General features: G+C 40.1%; 1 protein-coding gene across 1 annotated transcript in view; it reads left to right on the plus strand.

Moving 5' to 3' along the window:
• The window catches only part of LOC123727733 (keratin-associated protein 5-1-like), a 140,646-nt gene that overhangs the window by 9,733 nt on the left and 112,429 nt on the right, over positions 1-18,484 (plus strand). Inside the window, exons 5-7 of the mRNA XM_045696739.1 lie at positions 3,137-3,208; positions 9,780-9,786; positions 11,965-12,077. Of these exons, the coding sequence (XP_045552695.1) occupies positions 3,137-3,208; positions 9,780-9,786; positions 11,965-12,077 (192 nt within the window). The remainder of the gene's footprint in view (positions 1-3,136; positions 3,209-9,779; positions 9,787-11,964; positions 12,078-18,484) is intronic.

An 18,484-nucleotide genomic window follows, 5' to 3' on the forward strand; every position in this document is an offset into this window, starting at 1 on the left:
TCTCAAACAATTTATCGATCACCTGACCTCAAACTGTCTTCTGTTAAAACTCCAGTTTAACTGACTTCCAGTCTGTCATTTTAAATGGCAATCTGAATACCTGTCTCATTTTGTCTCTGTGTGTGCACCCGTCAACTCTCTCTCTCTCTCTCTCTGTCTCTGTCTCTGTCTCTGTCTCTCTCTGTCTCTGTCTCTCTCTGTCTCTCTCTGTCTCTGTCTCTCTGTCTCTCTGTCTCTCTGTCTCTCTGTCTCTCTCTCTCTCTCTCTCTCTCTGTCTCTCTGTCTCTCTCTCTCTCTCTCATATTAAAATTCAAGCTAATTTATTGGCATGAATAACATTGCATCAGTACTGCCAAAGCAACAACGTATACCGTAGAGAGGGAACCTCAGCTAGTCTAGAGCACTTCCTGCATTGATACCCCGTGTGACTGTGTGAGAGCAAAGTCTTGCATCGCTTATCTCAATGGGCTTGTTCGAGCAAATCACTTTTGTTAAGAACCGTGACCATCGTTGGTCACCGCCTTTCATTGTGTGTTGCATTCTGGGGATCACAATTGTCCGACTTGTGCTTACACGTAGACCTCAGGAACTTGAACAGAAATCATGTGATCAAAGGTCATGAAGTTGACTACAGTCGACTGCAAGGTTTCTGCATTTGCTCTTAAACTTCATTCTGCAGCCGTCGCCTACATTGTGGGAAGCTCTATTGTCCACCAATCATTAGGCTGTCTCTGTTTGAGGCTCTATTGTCCACCAATCATTAGGCTGTTTTTGTTTGAGGCTCTATTGTCAACCAATCATCAGGCTGTTTTTGATTGACCAAGGAGAACGTGACCAAAGACATGACTGAAACAGGAACCAATTTGCGGTGGTGTAAAGTACTTAAGTAAAAATACTTTCTAGTATTTCTTCAGTCATTTTTTGGAGGGTATCTGTACTTTACTTTACTATTTATATTTTTTTACTTTTACTTTTACTTCACTACATTCCTAAAGAAAATAATGTACTTGTCACAGACCCCCCCCCCGGTACTGCTGCTCATTCCGTTTACCAGTTCTGGAGGTCTACATCACCGGCCTTCTAGGAGTCACTGAACTGGATCATCGCCACCAACCCCAGACTGTCTTGTCTCATTACCCACACCTGGTTACCATTCCCCCTGATTAGTATGTGTATATATGTGCCCCCTGTTCCCCATTTGTCCTTGTCGATTATTGTCATCCTGTCACGGCTGTCGAAAGGAGCAGACCAAAGTGTAAGCGTGGTTGTAGTTCCACATTTTATTAAATCCGTGAAACTTTGCAAAACATAAATAACTGAATAAACAAAACAACAAACCGTGACGTAGAAAGAAACAAACACTACTCAAACTATAATAACCCACAAAACTCAGGAAGAAAAACCCCTACTTAATATGATCTCCAATTAGAGACAACGAGGACCAGCTGCCTCCAATTGGAGTTCAACCCAAAAAACAACAACATAGAAATAGAAAAACTAGAACTTAAACATAGAAATACAAAACATAGAAAAACACAAAACACCCCCCTGTCACGCCCTGACCTAGTCTACCATAGAAAATAACCTCTTACTATGGTCAGGACGTGACACATCCCATGTCTGTTGGTTTTGTGAGTACCTGTGCTCTGTTGTGTCGGGTTTTTGTGTGACGTGTTATTTGTACACTTGTTATTACGGGGTCTCGTCCCATGTATTATTTAGAGGTTTACACCTCGCTCCTTGTTTGGGTTACATCCCTGTGGTATATATATTGTGACGACCCTGGGTTTTATAAGCGCGGAAATCGACTCTGCCACTCGAGCATGCTTTTGCGGCACAGTCGATAGCGCGCCGGACTCGGGCTTGAAGGTCGAGGGTTCGAGACCTGCTCCCCTGCTGTTTCATTACAATATATATGACGTGCTTTATTTGGATGGAGAAATAAAATCCCCCTATTAGATATTCCTGCACCTGCTTCCTATTTATACAGCTTGACAGTACTTTTTACTCCATACATTTTACCTGACACCTAAAAGTACTCGTTACATTTTGAACGCTTAGCAGGACAGTAAAATGGACCAATTAGCACACTTATCATGACAACACGTGGTCATCCCTTCTTCCTCTGATCTGGCGGACTCACTAAACACAAATGCATCTTTTGTAAGTGATGTCTGAGTGTTGGAGTGTGGCCCCTGGCTATCCATACATTTTAAAAAAAGAAAGAAAATGGTGCCATCTGCTTTGCTTAAAATAAATAATTTGAAATGATTTATACTTTTACTTTTGATACTTAAGTTTATTTAGAACCAAATCATTTTATACTTTTACTCAAGTACTATTTTACTGGGTGACTTTTACATTTACTTGAGTAACTTTCTATTAAGGTATCTATATCTTTACTAAAATTTGACAATTGGGTACTTTTCCACTCCTGCCAATTTGCCGTAATTTACAGTGCCTTCAGAATGTATTCACACATTTGCGTTTTCCACATGTTGTTATGTTGGGGCCTGAATTTAAATGTTTTTAATTGAGATTTTGTGTCACTGATCCAGACACCATTCCCTATAATGTCAAAGTGTAATTACGTTTTTAGAAATGTTTACAAATTCAACAAAAATTCAACGCTGAAATGTCTTGAGTCAATAGTTATCCAACCCTTTTGCTGTGGCCAGCCTAAATAAGTTCAGGAGTAAAAATGTGCTTAACAAGTCACATAATAAGTTGCGTTGACTCTCTCTGTGAGTAAAAATATTGGAATTTGTATTTTTAAATGACTACCCCGTTTCTGTACCACACACATACAATTGTCTGTAATGTCCCTAAGTCGAGCTATGAATTTCAAGCACAAATTCAACCATGAAGACCAGTGAGGTTTTCCTATGGTTCACAAAGAAGGGCACCTATTGGTAGATAAGTAAAAAAACAAAAAATACACAGACATTGATTATCCATTTGAGCACGGTGAAGTTATTAATTACACTTTCGATGGTGTATCAATACACCCAGTCACTACAAAGATACAGGCTAAGATACAGCACTGTGTGTGTGTGTGTGTGTGTGTGTGTGTGTGTGTGTGTGTGTGTGTGTGTGTGTGTGTGTGTGTGTGTGTGTGTGTGTGTGTGTGTGCTAGCACTGTTTGTAGCTATTTGTGTGTGTGTGTGTGTGTGTGTGTGTGTGTGTGTGTGTGTGTGTGTGTGTGTGTGTGTGTGTGTGTGTGTGGGTGTTAGCACTGTGTTTACGTTTGTGTGTGCATGTGTCAGCGCTGTGAGTGTGTGTTAGCTGTGCTGCTAATTACCTAACCCAGGTGAGTCTCTATGGGTCTATGTTACCTAACCCAGGTGAGTCTCTATGGGCCTCTCAGGGTCTATGTTACCTAACCCAGGTGAGTCTGTTAACATTTTAGTGCTTAAAATCCAAATAATCTGTAAGTAACATCATTAAAACCTCTCTGGGACATGTGGGACGCTAAGCGTCCCACCCATGGCTACAGCCAGTGAAATAGCAGGGCGGCAAATTCAAAACAACAAAAATCTCATAATTCAAATTTCTCAAACACACAAGTATTATACACAATTTTAAAGATAAGATTCTCATTAATCCAACCACATTGTCCGATTTCAAAAAAGGCTTTACGGCGAAAGCATAGCATTAGATTATGTTAGCACATCACCTTGACAACAAAAACCACACAGCCATTTTCCAAGCAAGGAGAGGCGTCACAAAAACCAGAAATACAGCTAAAATTAACCTCTTACATCTAGACGTTCCGCTAGTGGAACACCTGCTCCAATATCCAATGATAGGCGTGGCGCGAATTACAAATTCCTCAAAAATACAAAAACTTCAATTTTTCAAACATATGACTATTTCACAGCATTTTTAAAGACAAGACTCTCCTTTATCTAACCACACTGTCTGATTTCAAAAAGGCTTTACAGCGAAAGCAAAACATTAGATTATGTCAGCAGAGTGCCCAGCCAGAAATAATCACACAGCCATTTTTCAAGCTAGCATATAATGTCACAAAAACCCAGAAGACAGCTAAATGCAGCACTAACCTTTGATGATCTTCATCAGATGACACACCTAGGGACATTATGTTATACAATACATGCATGTTTTGTTCAATCAAGTATATATTTATATCAAAAACAGCTTTTTACATTAGCATGTGACGTTCAGAACTAGCATACCCCCGCGAAACTTCCGGGAATTTACTAACAATTTACTAAATTACTCACGATAAACGTTCACAAAAAGCATAACAATTATTTTAAGAATTATAGATACAGAACTCCTCTATGCACTCGATATGTCCGATTTTAAAATAGCTTTTTGGTGAAAGCACATTTTGCAATAATCTAAGTACATAGCCCAGCCATCACGGGCTAGCTATTTAGACACCCGGCAAGTTTAGCCTTCACCAAAATCAGATTTACTATTATAAAAGTTTGATTACCTTTTGTTGTCTTTGTCAGAATGCACTCCCAGGACTGCTACTTCAATAACAAATGTTGGTTTGGTCCCAAATAATCCATCGTTGTATCCGAATAGCAGCGTTTTGTTCGTGCGTTCCAGAAACTATCCGAAATGGTAAATCAGGGTCGTGCGCATGGCGCATTTCGTGACAAAAAATGTCTAAATATTCCATTACCGTACTTCGAAGCATGTCAACCGCTGTTTAAAATCAATTTTTATGCAATTTATCTCGTAAAAAGCCGATAATATTCCAACTGGGAATCTCCTTGTCGGCAAAAAGAGGAAAAATCACAAAGACGGGGGCGGCCAGGGCACGCGCCTAAGCCCACAGTCCCTTGATCGGCCACTTGAGAAAGGCGATAATGTTTCAGCCTGGGGCTGGGATGATGACATTCAGGTTTTCCCCGGGCTCTGAGCGCCCATGGAAGACGTAGGAAGTGTCACGTTAGAGCAGAGATCCTTTGTAAAAGATAGAGATGGCAAAGAAGTTCAAGAAATGGTCAGACAGGCCACTTCCTGTAAAGGAATCTCTCAGGTTTTGACCTGCCATTTGAGTTCTGTTATACTCACAGACACCATTCAAACAGTTTTAGAAACTTTGGAGTGTTTTCTATCCAAAGCCAGTAATTATATGCATATTCTAGTTACTGGGCAGGAGTAGTAACCAGATTAAATCGGGTACGTTTTTTATCCAGCCGTGAAAAAACTGCCCCCTAGCCATAACAGGTTAATCACTAACCTTTGATGATCTTCATCAGATGGCACTCATAGGACTTCATGTTACACAATACATGTATGTTTTGCTCGATCAAGTTCATATTTATATCCAAAAACCCCATTTTACATTGGCGCATTATGTTCAGAAAATGTATTGCCTCCAAAATGTCCGGTGAATGAGCACATCAATTTACAAAAATACTCATCATAAACATTGATAAACTTTACAACAGTTATTGAAAGAATTATAGATACACTTCTCCTTAATGCAACCGCTGTGTCAGATTTCAAAAAAGCTTTATGGCGAAAGCACATTTTTCAATATTCTGAGTACAGAGCTCAGCCATCAAAGCAAGCTATACAGTTACCCGCCAAGTTCTGGAGTCAAAAAAGTCAGAAATAGTATTATAAATCTTCACTTACCTTTGCTGATCTTCGTCAGAATGCACTCCCAGGACTCCCACTTCCACACTTCCATATTTATGTCCAAATACCTCTGTTTTGTTCGCGCGTTCAGTCGAGGTTATCCAATGCGCCATGCTCGCGCATTTTGTTGAGACGAAAAGTCCAAAAAGTTATACTACAGTTTGTAGAAACATGTCAAATGATATATAGCATCAATCTTTAGGATGTTTTTATCATAAATCTTCGATAATATTCCAACCAGACAAATTCTTTGTCTTCAGAAAGGAAAAGGAAAGCACCTCGCGCTGATGGCCACGCCGCATGAATGATCTAATGGCACTCAGCCAGACACCTGGTTGAAATGACTGTCATTCCCTTCCAGGTCACAGTAGAAGCCTGTAACAACGTTCTAAAGACTGTTGACATCTAGTGGAGCCTTAGGAACTGCAAAATGACCCCTAAGTCACTGTAGTTTGAATAGGGAATCAATAAAAAATCTACAAGCCTCAGATTTTCAACTTCCTGGTTGGATCTTTCTCAGGGTTTTGCCTGCCATATGAGTTCTGTTATACTCACAGACATCCTTCAAACAAGTTTTAGAAACTTCAGAGTGTTTTCTATCCAAATCTACTAATAATATGCATATCCTACCTTCTGAGTCTGAGTAGCAGGCAGTTTAATTTGGGCACGCCTTTCATCCAGATGTCAAAATACTGCCCCCTACCCTAGAGAAGTTAATGATAGTCACATACACGACAATACAGTACTTTAGGATGATTTGGACATGAAGCATGGAAATGCTAATATAGGTACCATTGACTTGCATTGGATTTGTGACACCAATGCTAAAATGTTAGCATTTGAAAAAGTGGTCAGGTAAACAAAACCAAAGCCTGGGTTGCTGTCATACCAGAGGGGTATCCTTCCGAAGCCAGCTACATCTACTCAGGGTTTTCTAAAGCTAGCCAGCTTCTGTTAGCTTCACATTCCAGCTCAGGCTTCATCCGTACTACAGTGGTGGATATTGCTCAACTGCCTGCCGCACATAGCAGGCCTGTAAGTGTGTGTGAATGTCTCACATGGGTAGTCGAACGCCAAACTCTTCAATGAGACAATGCTGAAACATCAATCCATGGGCGAGGCAGAACTCCTCATTTGAGACAATGCTGAAACATCAATCCATGGGCGAGGCAGAACCCTCATTTGAGACAATGTTGAAACATCAATCCATGGGCGAGGCAGAACTCTTCATTTGAGACAATGCTGAAACATCAAACCATGGGCGAGGCAGAACTCTTCATTTGAGACAATGCTGAAACATCAAACCATGGGCGAGGCAGAACTCTTCATTTGAGACAATGCTGAAACATCAATCCATGGGCGAGGCAGAACTCTTCATTTGAGACAATGCTGAAACATCAATCCATGGGCGAGGCAGAACTCTTCATTTGAGACAATGCTGAAACATCAATCCATGGGGAAGTCAGTGCCGCATTTTCATTTGTGCCGAAATCAAAATGAAAGAAAAATGATCTTGCAAATTCAGCAGGCTATGGTGTTATATAGGCTTTTAGAAGTGCCGTCATAATTGTGTTACTTATCGTTAATGCCGTCTTTGGTGTGCTTATCAACGCACAACCATAAGCACCTTTTTCCCCACTCCTATTAATAAATATATTCATTCATACAAAAGTGTTACAGTCCGTGAAGTTTAAACTTTTTTTTTGTTGGAGAGGACAGACGCTGGAAGACGAGAAGTGAATATTTAATAAATGTAATAAATTACAGACATGAAACAAAACACGGACAGTGTTCTGGACAAGGGAAACATAACGACATTAATGCTGACACGGGGATCAAACTGAGGAACAGACAGTTATAGAGGAGGCAATCAATAAAGTAGTGGAGTCCAGGTGAGTCCAATGAAGCGCTGATGCGTGTAACGATGGTGACAGGTGTGCATACTGTTGGGCAGCCTGGTGCCCTCGAGCGCCAGAGAAGGGGAGCGGGAGCAGGCGTGACAATTTTGTCATTACAAAAAATGTAATGTGATATATATTAAACGTTTAAAAAAAATTGCACACAAAAACATTTGATTAATAAAGTATTTGATTAGTTGTCTTCCTCAAATGAAGGAGACGATGACGCAATCTTTGCAAGAGGAAGGGAATCTGATTTCATTGGTCCTAAGCTCGTGACTCAGTCATTTCATTCAGGGTGAGTGGAGTTAGCCGTGAATTAGCCTGCCCCCTGTTCTGAAGGATTCTTTGCCATAGAAATGTACCTGGCTTTATTACGAACTAGTTATCCCGAGTTGACCAAAGTTACCTCGCTAACTCCTCAAACCTCTCTGGTCCATAGACTGCTTACAGGGTAAGAAAACCAATGTGTATTTCGTAATTTGAGTGAACTATCCCTTTAACCACTAGGCAGGTAGCCTAGCGGCAGGTAGCCTAGTGGTTAGAGTGTTGGGGCCAGTAACTGAAATGTTGGGTCGGCAGGTAGCCTATTGGTTAGAGTGTTGGGCCAGTAACTGAAATGTTGGGGCGGCAGGTAGCCTAGTGGTTAGAGTGTTGGGCCAGTAACTGAAATGTTGGGTCGGCAGGTAGCCTATTGGTTAGAGTGTTGGGCCAGTAACTGAAATGTTGGGGCGGCAGGTAGCCTAGTGGTTAGAGTGTTGGGCCAGTAACTGAAATGTTGGGGCGGCAGGTAGCCTAGTGGTTAGAGTGTTGGGCCAGTAACTGAAATGTTGGGGCGGCAGGTAGCCTACTGGTTAGAGTGTTGGGCCAGTAACTGAAATGTTGGGGCGGCAGGTAGCCTATTGGTTAGAGTGTTGGGCCAGCAACCGAAAGGAGCTGACATGGTAATAATCTGTCGTTCTGCCCCTGAACAGGGCAGACTGTTCCTAGGCTGTCATTGTAAATAAGAATTTGTTCTTAACTGACTTGCCTGGTGTCATGACGTTGGCCTGATGGGGAGGTTTATGACCCCGTAAAGTCCTTCCTCCCCCATTTCTCTATCTCTCTACTCTATAGAGTGAACTCTTGAAAAAAGTCCTTTGTTAACATAGAGATTCTGGGGACATCAAAAGATGGGAAACTGACCCATATTTCGGTAATCCAACCAGTTGAAAATATGCGTTGGTACTTAATGAATATGATGTCAGATCAGTTGGTGTCTGAGACATGATTACTGATGACAGGACGACATAAACTGTATCTTGGAAAGTCTACACATTCTAGTTTTCAGATTCACATGGAATTGTTGTGCAATTTAGATGTTTAAATATGAAACTATTTGTAAAAAGATGAAATGTAATTTTAGCTTCTTAATGAGAGAACGGTTTGTCATAAGAACACCACTCTGCTCACTCAGAGGCCCCGCCCAAGTGAACAGACATGGGTTGTAAACTATGAAACACGCCCTTCTTTCACCACTATATAAACCCGTTGACAAAAATTCTACTTCCTGATCCAAGGGCGTGCGGACTTGCGGTCCCTGCGTTAAAAGGACAAGATCACCTACAGAACTAAGCCAACCTCAGCGTGAGCTCTGGTTGAACGACCAAGAACCTAACGAAATTAGCATCGCATTTCAACGTGAAGATGACGATCCACATGCCGAAAGGATGAATTTCGACTATACCAGCCAGAATATAGCATGAGCTTAAAGTATGGAAACTTGGTATGAACTTTGAACTCTTATTCACTTAAGAAGGGATACCTCCTAGCCGTTGTGTTAGCGCAGCAACTGTAGACGTGGGCTAGGAGAGGACGGACAGAGTATCCATTCTACCACGCTCCCACTTCACCACTAGACATTCTTCAGAGGACCAGAGAACCATGCTGTACCACCCCGCCTTCTATCTATGAACAATCTACCGAAGCGCAGCTCAGAGTAAATATTTATTGCATTTTCCTTTTTCAAATGGGCAGTTATTTAGAATGCATAAGATACTGTATTTATGATAGCATAGCTGCCTACGGCCCAATAGAGACACAAAACCTTTTGTTCCTCAGTCTTCCCGCTCTTTCACTCAAACCCAACCCCTTTCTTTGTGTAACCAGCCGTCATATACTGTTCCGTCCGCCAGGGACGTTTTCCTTTATGACATCATTTGTAATCAATTTATGATCCATTCTGTGTAGATGTAATTCTGTGTGATTATTTAGGTATTTAGTAAATAAATAATTAAACCACATTTTGAATTGCTGATTCAACTTGTTAGCCAGGGTTCATGAAGATAACCAAGAATTTACAACTTTCAGATGAGACTAAATAAGGTGACAATTAACGATTGACTGCTATTGAGGTAAAAGATTACCAGGTCTTTAAGAGTTTATTCGGAAGATAACAGCTCTGTAAACATTATTTCGTGGTGCCCTGACTTTCTAGTTAATTACATTTACATGATTAGCTTAATCAGCTAATATTAATTACAGAGAAATTATTTTATAGAATAGCATGTCATATTACCTAATCCGGCATAGCCAAAGACACTACACTGTTTAAATAAAACAAATGTAATGACAACATTCTCTGAACAGGGGGAAAAAACATCACCAAATTCACTGAGAATACATTACATAGGATGAAGAAGCAATACTCCCAGCCGCAACTCCATACAACTTGTCAGACTCAGAACTGATACTATATACTCATTGTTGTGGTGGGATTCTTCTTCTTCTACTGGTTTAGGGTTGTGATGCTAATATTAAATGGTACAGGGAGGATGGGAGGGATGAAACCAAAATATCCTGTACACAATGGACAATTACGTATTTTTCTTCTTCTTCTTCTTCTACTTCTTCTTGTACTGGTTCAGGGTTATGATGCTAATTTTCATGATACAGGGAGGACGGGAGGGATGAAACTAAATTATCCTGTACACATTGGACAATTACGTCTTCTTCTTCTTCTTCTTCTACTGCTACTTCTTCTACTACTACTTCTTCTTCTTCTTCTACTACTACTTCTTCTTCTACTTCTTCTACTACTTCTTCTTCCTCTACTACTACTACTACTACTACCTCTTCTTCTACTACTTCTTCTTCTTCTACTACTACTTCTTCTTCTACTACTACTTCTTCTTCTACTACTTCGTCTTCTTCTTCTTCTTCTTCTACTACTACTTCTTCTTCTACTACTACTTCTTCTTCTTCTACTACTACTTCTTCTTCTACTACTACTTCTTCTTCTTCTACTACTTCTTCTTCTACTACTTCTACAACTTCTTCTTCTTCTACTACTTCTACAACTTCTTCTTCTTCTACTTCTTCTACTACTTCTACTTATTCTTCTTCTTCTACTACTTCTTCTACTACTTCTACTACTACTTCTTCTTCTTCTACTTCTTCTACTACTTCTACTACTACTACTACTACTACTACTAATAATTCTTCTTCTACTACTACTTCGTCTTCTTCTTCTTCTACTACTTCGTCTTCTTCTTCTACTACTACTTCTTCTTCTTCTACTTCTTCTTCTACTACTTCTTCTTCTTCTACTACTTCTTCTTCTTCTACTACTTCTACAACTTCTTCTTCTTCTACTTCTTCTACTACTTCTACTTCTCCTACTACTTCTTCTTCTTCTTCTACTACTTCTTCTACTACTTCTACTACTACTACTTCTTCTACTACTTCTACTACTACTTCTTCTTTTTCTACTACTTCTACTACTTCTTCTTCTTCTACTACTTCTTCTTCTACTTCTTCTACTACTTCTTCTACTTCTTCTTCTTCTACTACTTCTACTACTACTACTACTTCTTCTACTAATTCTACTACTTCTTCTAATTCTTCTACTACTTCTTCTTCTACTACTACTTCTTCTTCTAATTCTTCTACTACTTCTTCTTCTACTACTTCTTCTTCTACTACTTCTACTACTTCTTCTTCTAATTCTTCTACTACTTCTTCTTCTACTACTACTTCTTCTTCTACTACTACTTCTTCTTCTACTACTACTTCTTCTTCTTCTACTTCTTCTACTACTTCTTCTTCTTCTACTACTTCTTCTTCTTCTACTACTTCTTCTTCTACTTCTTCTTCTACTTCTTCTTCTACTTTTTCTACTACTTCTTCTTCTTCTGCTGTTTTGTTCAGATTAGAGCAGCAAGATTTTGAGAGAGAGAGAGAAGTGGGACGACTGTGGCAAACAGTTGAATAAGCCAGTCCAGTTTTATATATAGTATGTGACCTTTAGCATTTGTCTGTCTCGGAGCCTGTCAAGCTGCTGTACCTACTGTTTCCATGAATCAAGTAAATGAGCCTGTTCTTTTGTCTCTGATATTTTTCTGCACTTGTAGGGGACAGAGAGCGAATGAGTGTGCAGTTGTGTATTTGCTTGTGGGAGTGTGTGTGTGTGTATTTGTGTGTGTGTGTGTGTGTGTGTGTGTGTGTGTGTGTGTGTGTGTGTGTGTGTGTGTGTGTGTGTGTGTGTGTGTGTGTGTGCGTGCGTGCGTGTGTGTGTGTGTGTATATACCACTTGCTCCTATCACAAAGGTACTACATCTGCCAGTACAACAAACGATCCCACCTATTTACCCCGATTTAACAGCCAAACAGAGAGGAATACCCATGTTGGTTAATAACTTTTCATGTTCAAAACTGTGCACTCTCCTCAAACAATAGCATGGTATTCTTTCACTGTAATAGCTGCTGTAAATTGGACAGTATAGTTAGATTAACAAGAATTTAAGCTTTGTGCCAATGTCAAATATGTCTATGTCCTGGGAAATGTTCTTGTTACTTCCAACCTCATGCTAATCGCGTTAGCCTACGTTTCTCAACCATCCCGCGGGGGGACCTACCAATCCTGAAGAAGTTTTAATGTTGTTACTGATGACAGGAAGTTGCCTCTCAGGCTGTGTACTAATGGAGTCATCACTACAGCTGCCCTTTACCACACCATTCAGAATAACCTGATATCCTGCTGATGATGATTGGTCCGGAGCGGTTTCCCTTCTATTAGCCAGCTCAACATTACCTTAAACTGCTGAGTCACTGGCTAATTCAGAAGACATGTCTGTCTCATCCTGAATGGCTGTTTCTCATACGGACCCTATGTGCTGGAACATGTACTATATTATAGCCATGTAGTATGTTTTAACCATGTAGTATGTTATAGCCATGTAGTATGTTATAACCATGTAGTATGTTATAACCATGTAGAGTGTTATGAACATGTAGTATGTTATGAACATGTAGTATGTTATAACCATGTAGTATGTTATGACCATGTAGTATGTTATGACCATGTAGTATGTTATAACCATGTAGTATGTTATAACCATGTAGTATGTTATAACTATGTAGTGTGTTATGACCATGTAGCATGTTACGACCATGTAGAGTGTTACGAACATGTAGTATGTTACGGCCATGTAGTATGTTATGAACATGTAGTATGTTATGACCATGTAGTATGTTATGACCATGTAGTATGTTATAACCATGTAGTAAGTTATAACCATGTTGTATGTTATAACCATGTAGTATGTTATGACCATGTAGTATGTTATAACCATGTAGTATGTTATAACCATGTAGTATGTTATAACCATGTAGTATGTTATAACCATGTTGTATGTTATAACCATGTTGTATGTTATGACCATGTAGTATGTTATAACCATGTAGTATGTTACGACCATGTAGTATGTTATGACCATGTAGTATGTTATGACCATGTAGTATGTTACGACCATGTTGTATGTTATGAACATGTAGTATGTTTCAGGACATGTGTGTCCGCCGACGTGTTGAGACGATACTTTAACACGGCTAATGTATGTGTTATGAGTTTTAACAAGGCTAATAGATGTGTTATAAGCTTTAATAAGGCTGTTAGATGTGTTATAAGCTTTAATAAGGCTGTTAGATGTGTTATAAGCTTTAATAAGGCTGTTAGATGTGTTATGAGCTTTAATAAGGCTACTAGATGTGTTATAAGCTTTAATAAGGCTGTTCGATGTGTTATACGCTTTAATAAGGCTAATATATGTGTTATGAGCTTTAATAAGGCTGTTAGATGTGTTATAAGCTTTAATAAGGCTAGTAGATGTGTTATAAGCTTTAATAAGGCTAGTAGATGTGTTATAAGCTTTAATAAGGCTAATATATATGATGTGCTGTGTATTCACCTATGAAGTCTTTCTAATGCAGAGGGCCTGCATCATAATTAAGCTTTTTATGAATTAAAGATCAAGGTCAAGAACAAAAAGTCTGCTGTTGTGCACGTGTTGTAAACCTTTCGGGGTGCAGTCGTAAACCGACATGGCCTTCATCCTACGACACGGCCTTGGGCGAGATAGTGCGTAACGTCGGCGGCTGACCGTTAAAGTAGAAAACATATAGAATACAAAATATATTTATGGTTATTCCGGTGTTAGGATGACAGGATATAAGCAGGCGTTTTTCAGAAAGGAAACACCAGAAGAAATATGTTTAATCATTAATAATGCAAGTGTTGTGAGTTCTGATCCTTCAGGGAAGCTCACTGCCACCAAACAAAGCGTCAATATATAACATTTCCCAGCAGGAAAGCGAACCTAACAGGTGGATGCCTGGGGTGGTGGAGGGAGCACGAAGCCAACACATACTAGCAGGAGTAGCAGGATGTGTGTGAACACAAACCAGTCAGCTTATTAAATCGACTGCCAAATAAGGTAGGAGTGATTGTTACTAGCATCTAATTGGTGCAATGTCAGCTGATGAGTCTGAGTCAAATGAGGCGGGCGCTCGGCTTCCCTTTCTGAACTGGTTTAGTTTTATCTGCTTGTGTTGTTGACGTTCTTCATTAACTTCTACATTCTTCACTTCAACCACTACGTCTTCAAGCTGTGATTCATTTGAGCTTTAATAATAACGTTTTTTTTATATCTCAATATCAAATAAGTTCTGAGTAGCAATTAAGTACCTTACTAGGATTGTTTTCAATGAATATGGTCATAAAATGCAATTTCTCAAGCAAGACTTATGCCAGGACTGTGTGGGAGTGGTCTGAGAGAGAGAGGGGCCTAATTGGAGGAGCCAAATGGGGAGGGATGTGTAACCTGTAAAGTAGCTGCTATTGGCTGAGAGGAGGGAAAACTCTCTTTGTTATTGGTCTATTAAACTTGGCTGGGCTTTTTGGGTCCAAATATCCCACCCAGCCAAACAAGACGACATTTCAGTCTATCTTTTCAAACATGCTCTAGACTAAAAAGGCATTATCATAATTTTCACAATTTCACAGTATTATTCCAACCTCATTGTGTGGAAATATATATATATATATATATATATATATATATATATATATATATATATATATATATATTAAAACACAGGAATATCACCTTTTTTTGACAGCACTAGCTCTTTAAAAAGCTGTGAAAGACATTAGTTGGAATAATTACTGTTACTGACATCAAAGATGGCGGGAGGAGGAGGAGGAGGAGGAGGAGGGGGAGGAGAGGGGTTGGAGGACTGGCTTTATCTCATGGTGGAGCATCAATGTAATGTGTGGTATACTGTATACTGCTGTGTGTGCCATCAATACAGGTTGAGTTTGACATTTTTATACTTGAGAGTTTCCTGTTTGCATTGTTCTTCTACAGGGTATCAAAAGAAAAGGCCTGCAGCAAAGTTTGGCCTCATCAAACGCTTCATTGTAAAACTGTTAGAGCCAGGTTTTAGAGGAAATATGCCCAGGGGTGATTGGGTAAAGCTCTTATTTTACACTCCGCTAATTATATTGAATTGACATATCAAACGTTATTGTACAAGCGTGATTAAATAGTTATTACATAATTACTACCTTAAGAATCATTTCAAGGTCTTATCAGAAATAAAGATAAAGAAGTATAAAGTAGTTTTATTAATACAATATAAATAAATAAAAATAAATAAACGTTATTCTACCAAATGTGACGCTGTCGTATCCCATCTTCAGACCAAGCCAAGATGGTCCTACCTTTCCAAGCGGTTCTTTACAATACAGGAGTTCAATACAAGTGGAGCTCTATCCTGCTATGATACGCTTCACAGAATTAAAAGGTACTACTGGTAAAAATTCAACAACAAACTGTCTCCTGTTGTCAAATTAACTGGGGCCAGCAAATCTCCTGTTGTCAAATTGACTGGTGCCAGCAAATCTCCTGTTGTCAAATTAACTTGGGCCAGCAAATCTCCTGTTGTCAAATTGACTGGGGCCAGCAAATCTCCTGTTGTCAAATTAACTGGGGCCAGCAAATCTCCTGTTGTCAAATTAACTGGGGCCAGCAAATCTACTGTTGTCAAATTGACTGGGGCCAGCAAATCTTCTGTTGTCAAGTTAACTGGGGCCAGCAAATCTCCTGTTGTCAAATTGACTGGGGCCAGCAAATCTACTGTTGTCAAATTGACTGGGGCCAGCAAATATCCGATTGTCAAATGTAATGGTCCGTTGTTGAATTGACTAAAAGAGATTTTCTGGCAATAGGAAGGCTGCACTGCTAGAATGCTATTTTTCGGGAGGGGGACAATGTGAAACAATATCATTCCACTGTTACTGTAGATCAAGGGTTCTTCAAAAATGTTCAGCCTGGGACCAATATTAGAAAGTCAGTGTTAACCTGGCACCCGAGCTCATGCAAACATGTCCCTTTTCTTTGGAGGAGACCACGTCATTAGCAAAACATTTTTAGTGGCCCCTCGTCTTTGACAGGGGAGAGAAAAAAGTAAATTTCCTGCAATTCTACGGATGTTGTGTCATAATTATTAGTTTTACATTGGACTTAAGCTATGATTTCATCCATAAAAAAACGAATTAAAGGAATTAAATAAATACACATTCTACCAAATAGGACGTTATATCATATCCCATCTTCAGACCAAACCCTGATGCTATCCTGTACAACACATGGGCTCTAGTCTGCTGTTCCCCATGACATTCTGTATAATACCATCCTGACGTCATCCCTCGCCTTCAAGGGTATATTTGTACAGATGTTGTTGAGAAAGAGACGTGAGCAAACAGGGCTTGTCACTGTCTGTCTCCTGGGTGCCCAACAGCTGTCCCAGTCTGCTAGCAGGAGACATGGAGGAAGAGGAGGAGGAGGAGGAAGAAGAGAAGGAGGAGGAGGGAGGAGGTGAAGAGACAGGAAGAGGAGGATGAGGAGAAGGGAGGAGGTGAAGAGACAGGAGGAGGATGAGGAGAAGGGAGGAGGTGAAGAGACAGGAGGAGGAGGAGGAGGAGGAAGGAGGTGAAGAGGAAGGAGGAGAAGGAGGAGGAGGAGGGAGGAGGTGAAGAGGAAGAGGAGGATGAGGAAGAAGAAGAGGAGGAGGGGGAGGTGAAGAGACAGGAAGAGGAGGAGGAGGAGGGAGGAGGTGAAGAGACAGGAGGAGGAGGAGGGGGGGAGGTGAAGAGACAGGAGGAGGAAGAGGGAGGAGGTGAAGAGGCAGGAGTAGGAGGAGGGGGAGGAGGAAAAGAGGCAGGAGGAAGAGGAGTATTGGGAGAGGCATGAAGAGGAAAAGCAACAAGATCTCACAGTTTTACCAGTTTCACTTCTGATTCTGACGTTTATACACGTTTCTGCAAACATCAAATGTAGAAGTTTCTCCAAATGTCACATTTCTACGGTTAAGTTTGGGATAGGGTTACGGTTAGAACAGAAACAACATGAGGGTTAAGTTTGGGATAGGATTACAACAGAAACAACATGAGGGTTAAGTTTGGGATAGGGTTAGAACAGAAACAACATGAGGGTTAAGTTTGGGATAGGGTTAGAACAGAAACAACATGAGGGTTAAGTTTGGGATAGGGTTAGAACAGAAACAACATGAGGGTTAAGTTTGGGATAGGGTTACAACAGAAACAACATGAGGGTTAAGTTTGGGATAGGGTTACAACAGAAACAACATGACGGTTAAATTTGGGATAGGGTTACGGTTAGAACAGAAACAACATGAGGGTTAAGTTTGGGATAGGGTTACAACAGAAACAACATGACGGTTAAGTTTGGGATAGGGTTACAACAGAAACAACATGAGGGTTAAGTTTGGGATAGGGTTACAACAGAAACAACATGACGGTTAAGTTTGGGATAGGGTTACAACAGAAACAACATGAGGGTTAAGTTTGGGATAGGGTTACAACAGAAACAACATGAGGGTTAAGTTTGGGATAGGGTTACAACAGAAACAACATGAGGGTTAAGTTTGGGATAGGGTTACAACAGAAACAACATGAGGGTTAAGTTTGGGATAGGGTTACAACAGAAACAACATGAGGGTTAAGTTTGGGATAGGGTTACAACAGAAACAACATGAGGGTTAAGTTTGGGATAGGGTTACAACAGAAACAACATGAGGGTTAAGTTTGGGATAGGGTTACAACAGAAACAACATGAGGGTTAAGTTTGGGATAGGGTTACAACAGAAACAACATGAGGGTTAAGTTTGGGATAGGGTTACAACAGAAACAACATGAGGGTTAAGTTTGGGATAGGGTTACAACAGAAACAACATGAGGGTTAAGTTTGGGATAGGATTACAACAGAAACAACATGACGGTTAAGTTTGGGATAGGGTTACAACAGAAACAACATGAGGGTTAAGTTTGGGATAGGGTTACAACAGAAACAACATGAGGGTTAAGTTTGGGATAGGGTTACAACAGAAACAACATGAGGGTTAAGTTTGGGATAGGGTTACAACAGAAACAACATGAGGGTTAAGTTTGGGATAGGGTTACAACAGAAACAACATGAGGGTTAAGTTTGGGATAGGATTACAACAGAAACAACATGACGGTTAAATTTGGGATAGGGTTACAACAGAAACAACATGAGGGTTAAGTTTGGGATAGGGTTACAACAGAAACAACATGACGGTTAAGTTTGGGATAGGGT

This window comes from Salmo salar, chromosome ssa16 (genome assembly GCF_905237065.1).
Source record: "Salmo salar chromosome ssa16, Ssal_v3.1, whole genome shotgun sequence".
NCBI lineage: Eukaryota > Metazoa > Chordata > Actinopteri > Salmoniformes > Salmonidae > Salmo > Salmo salar.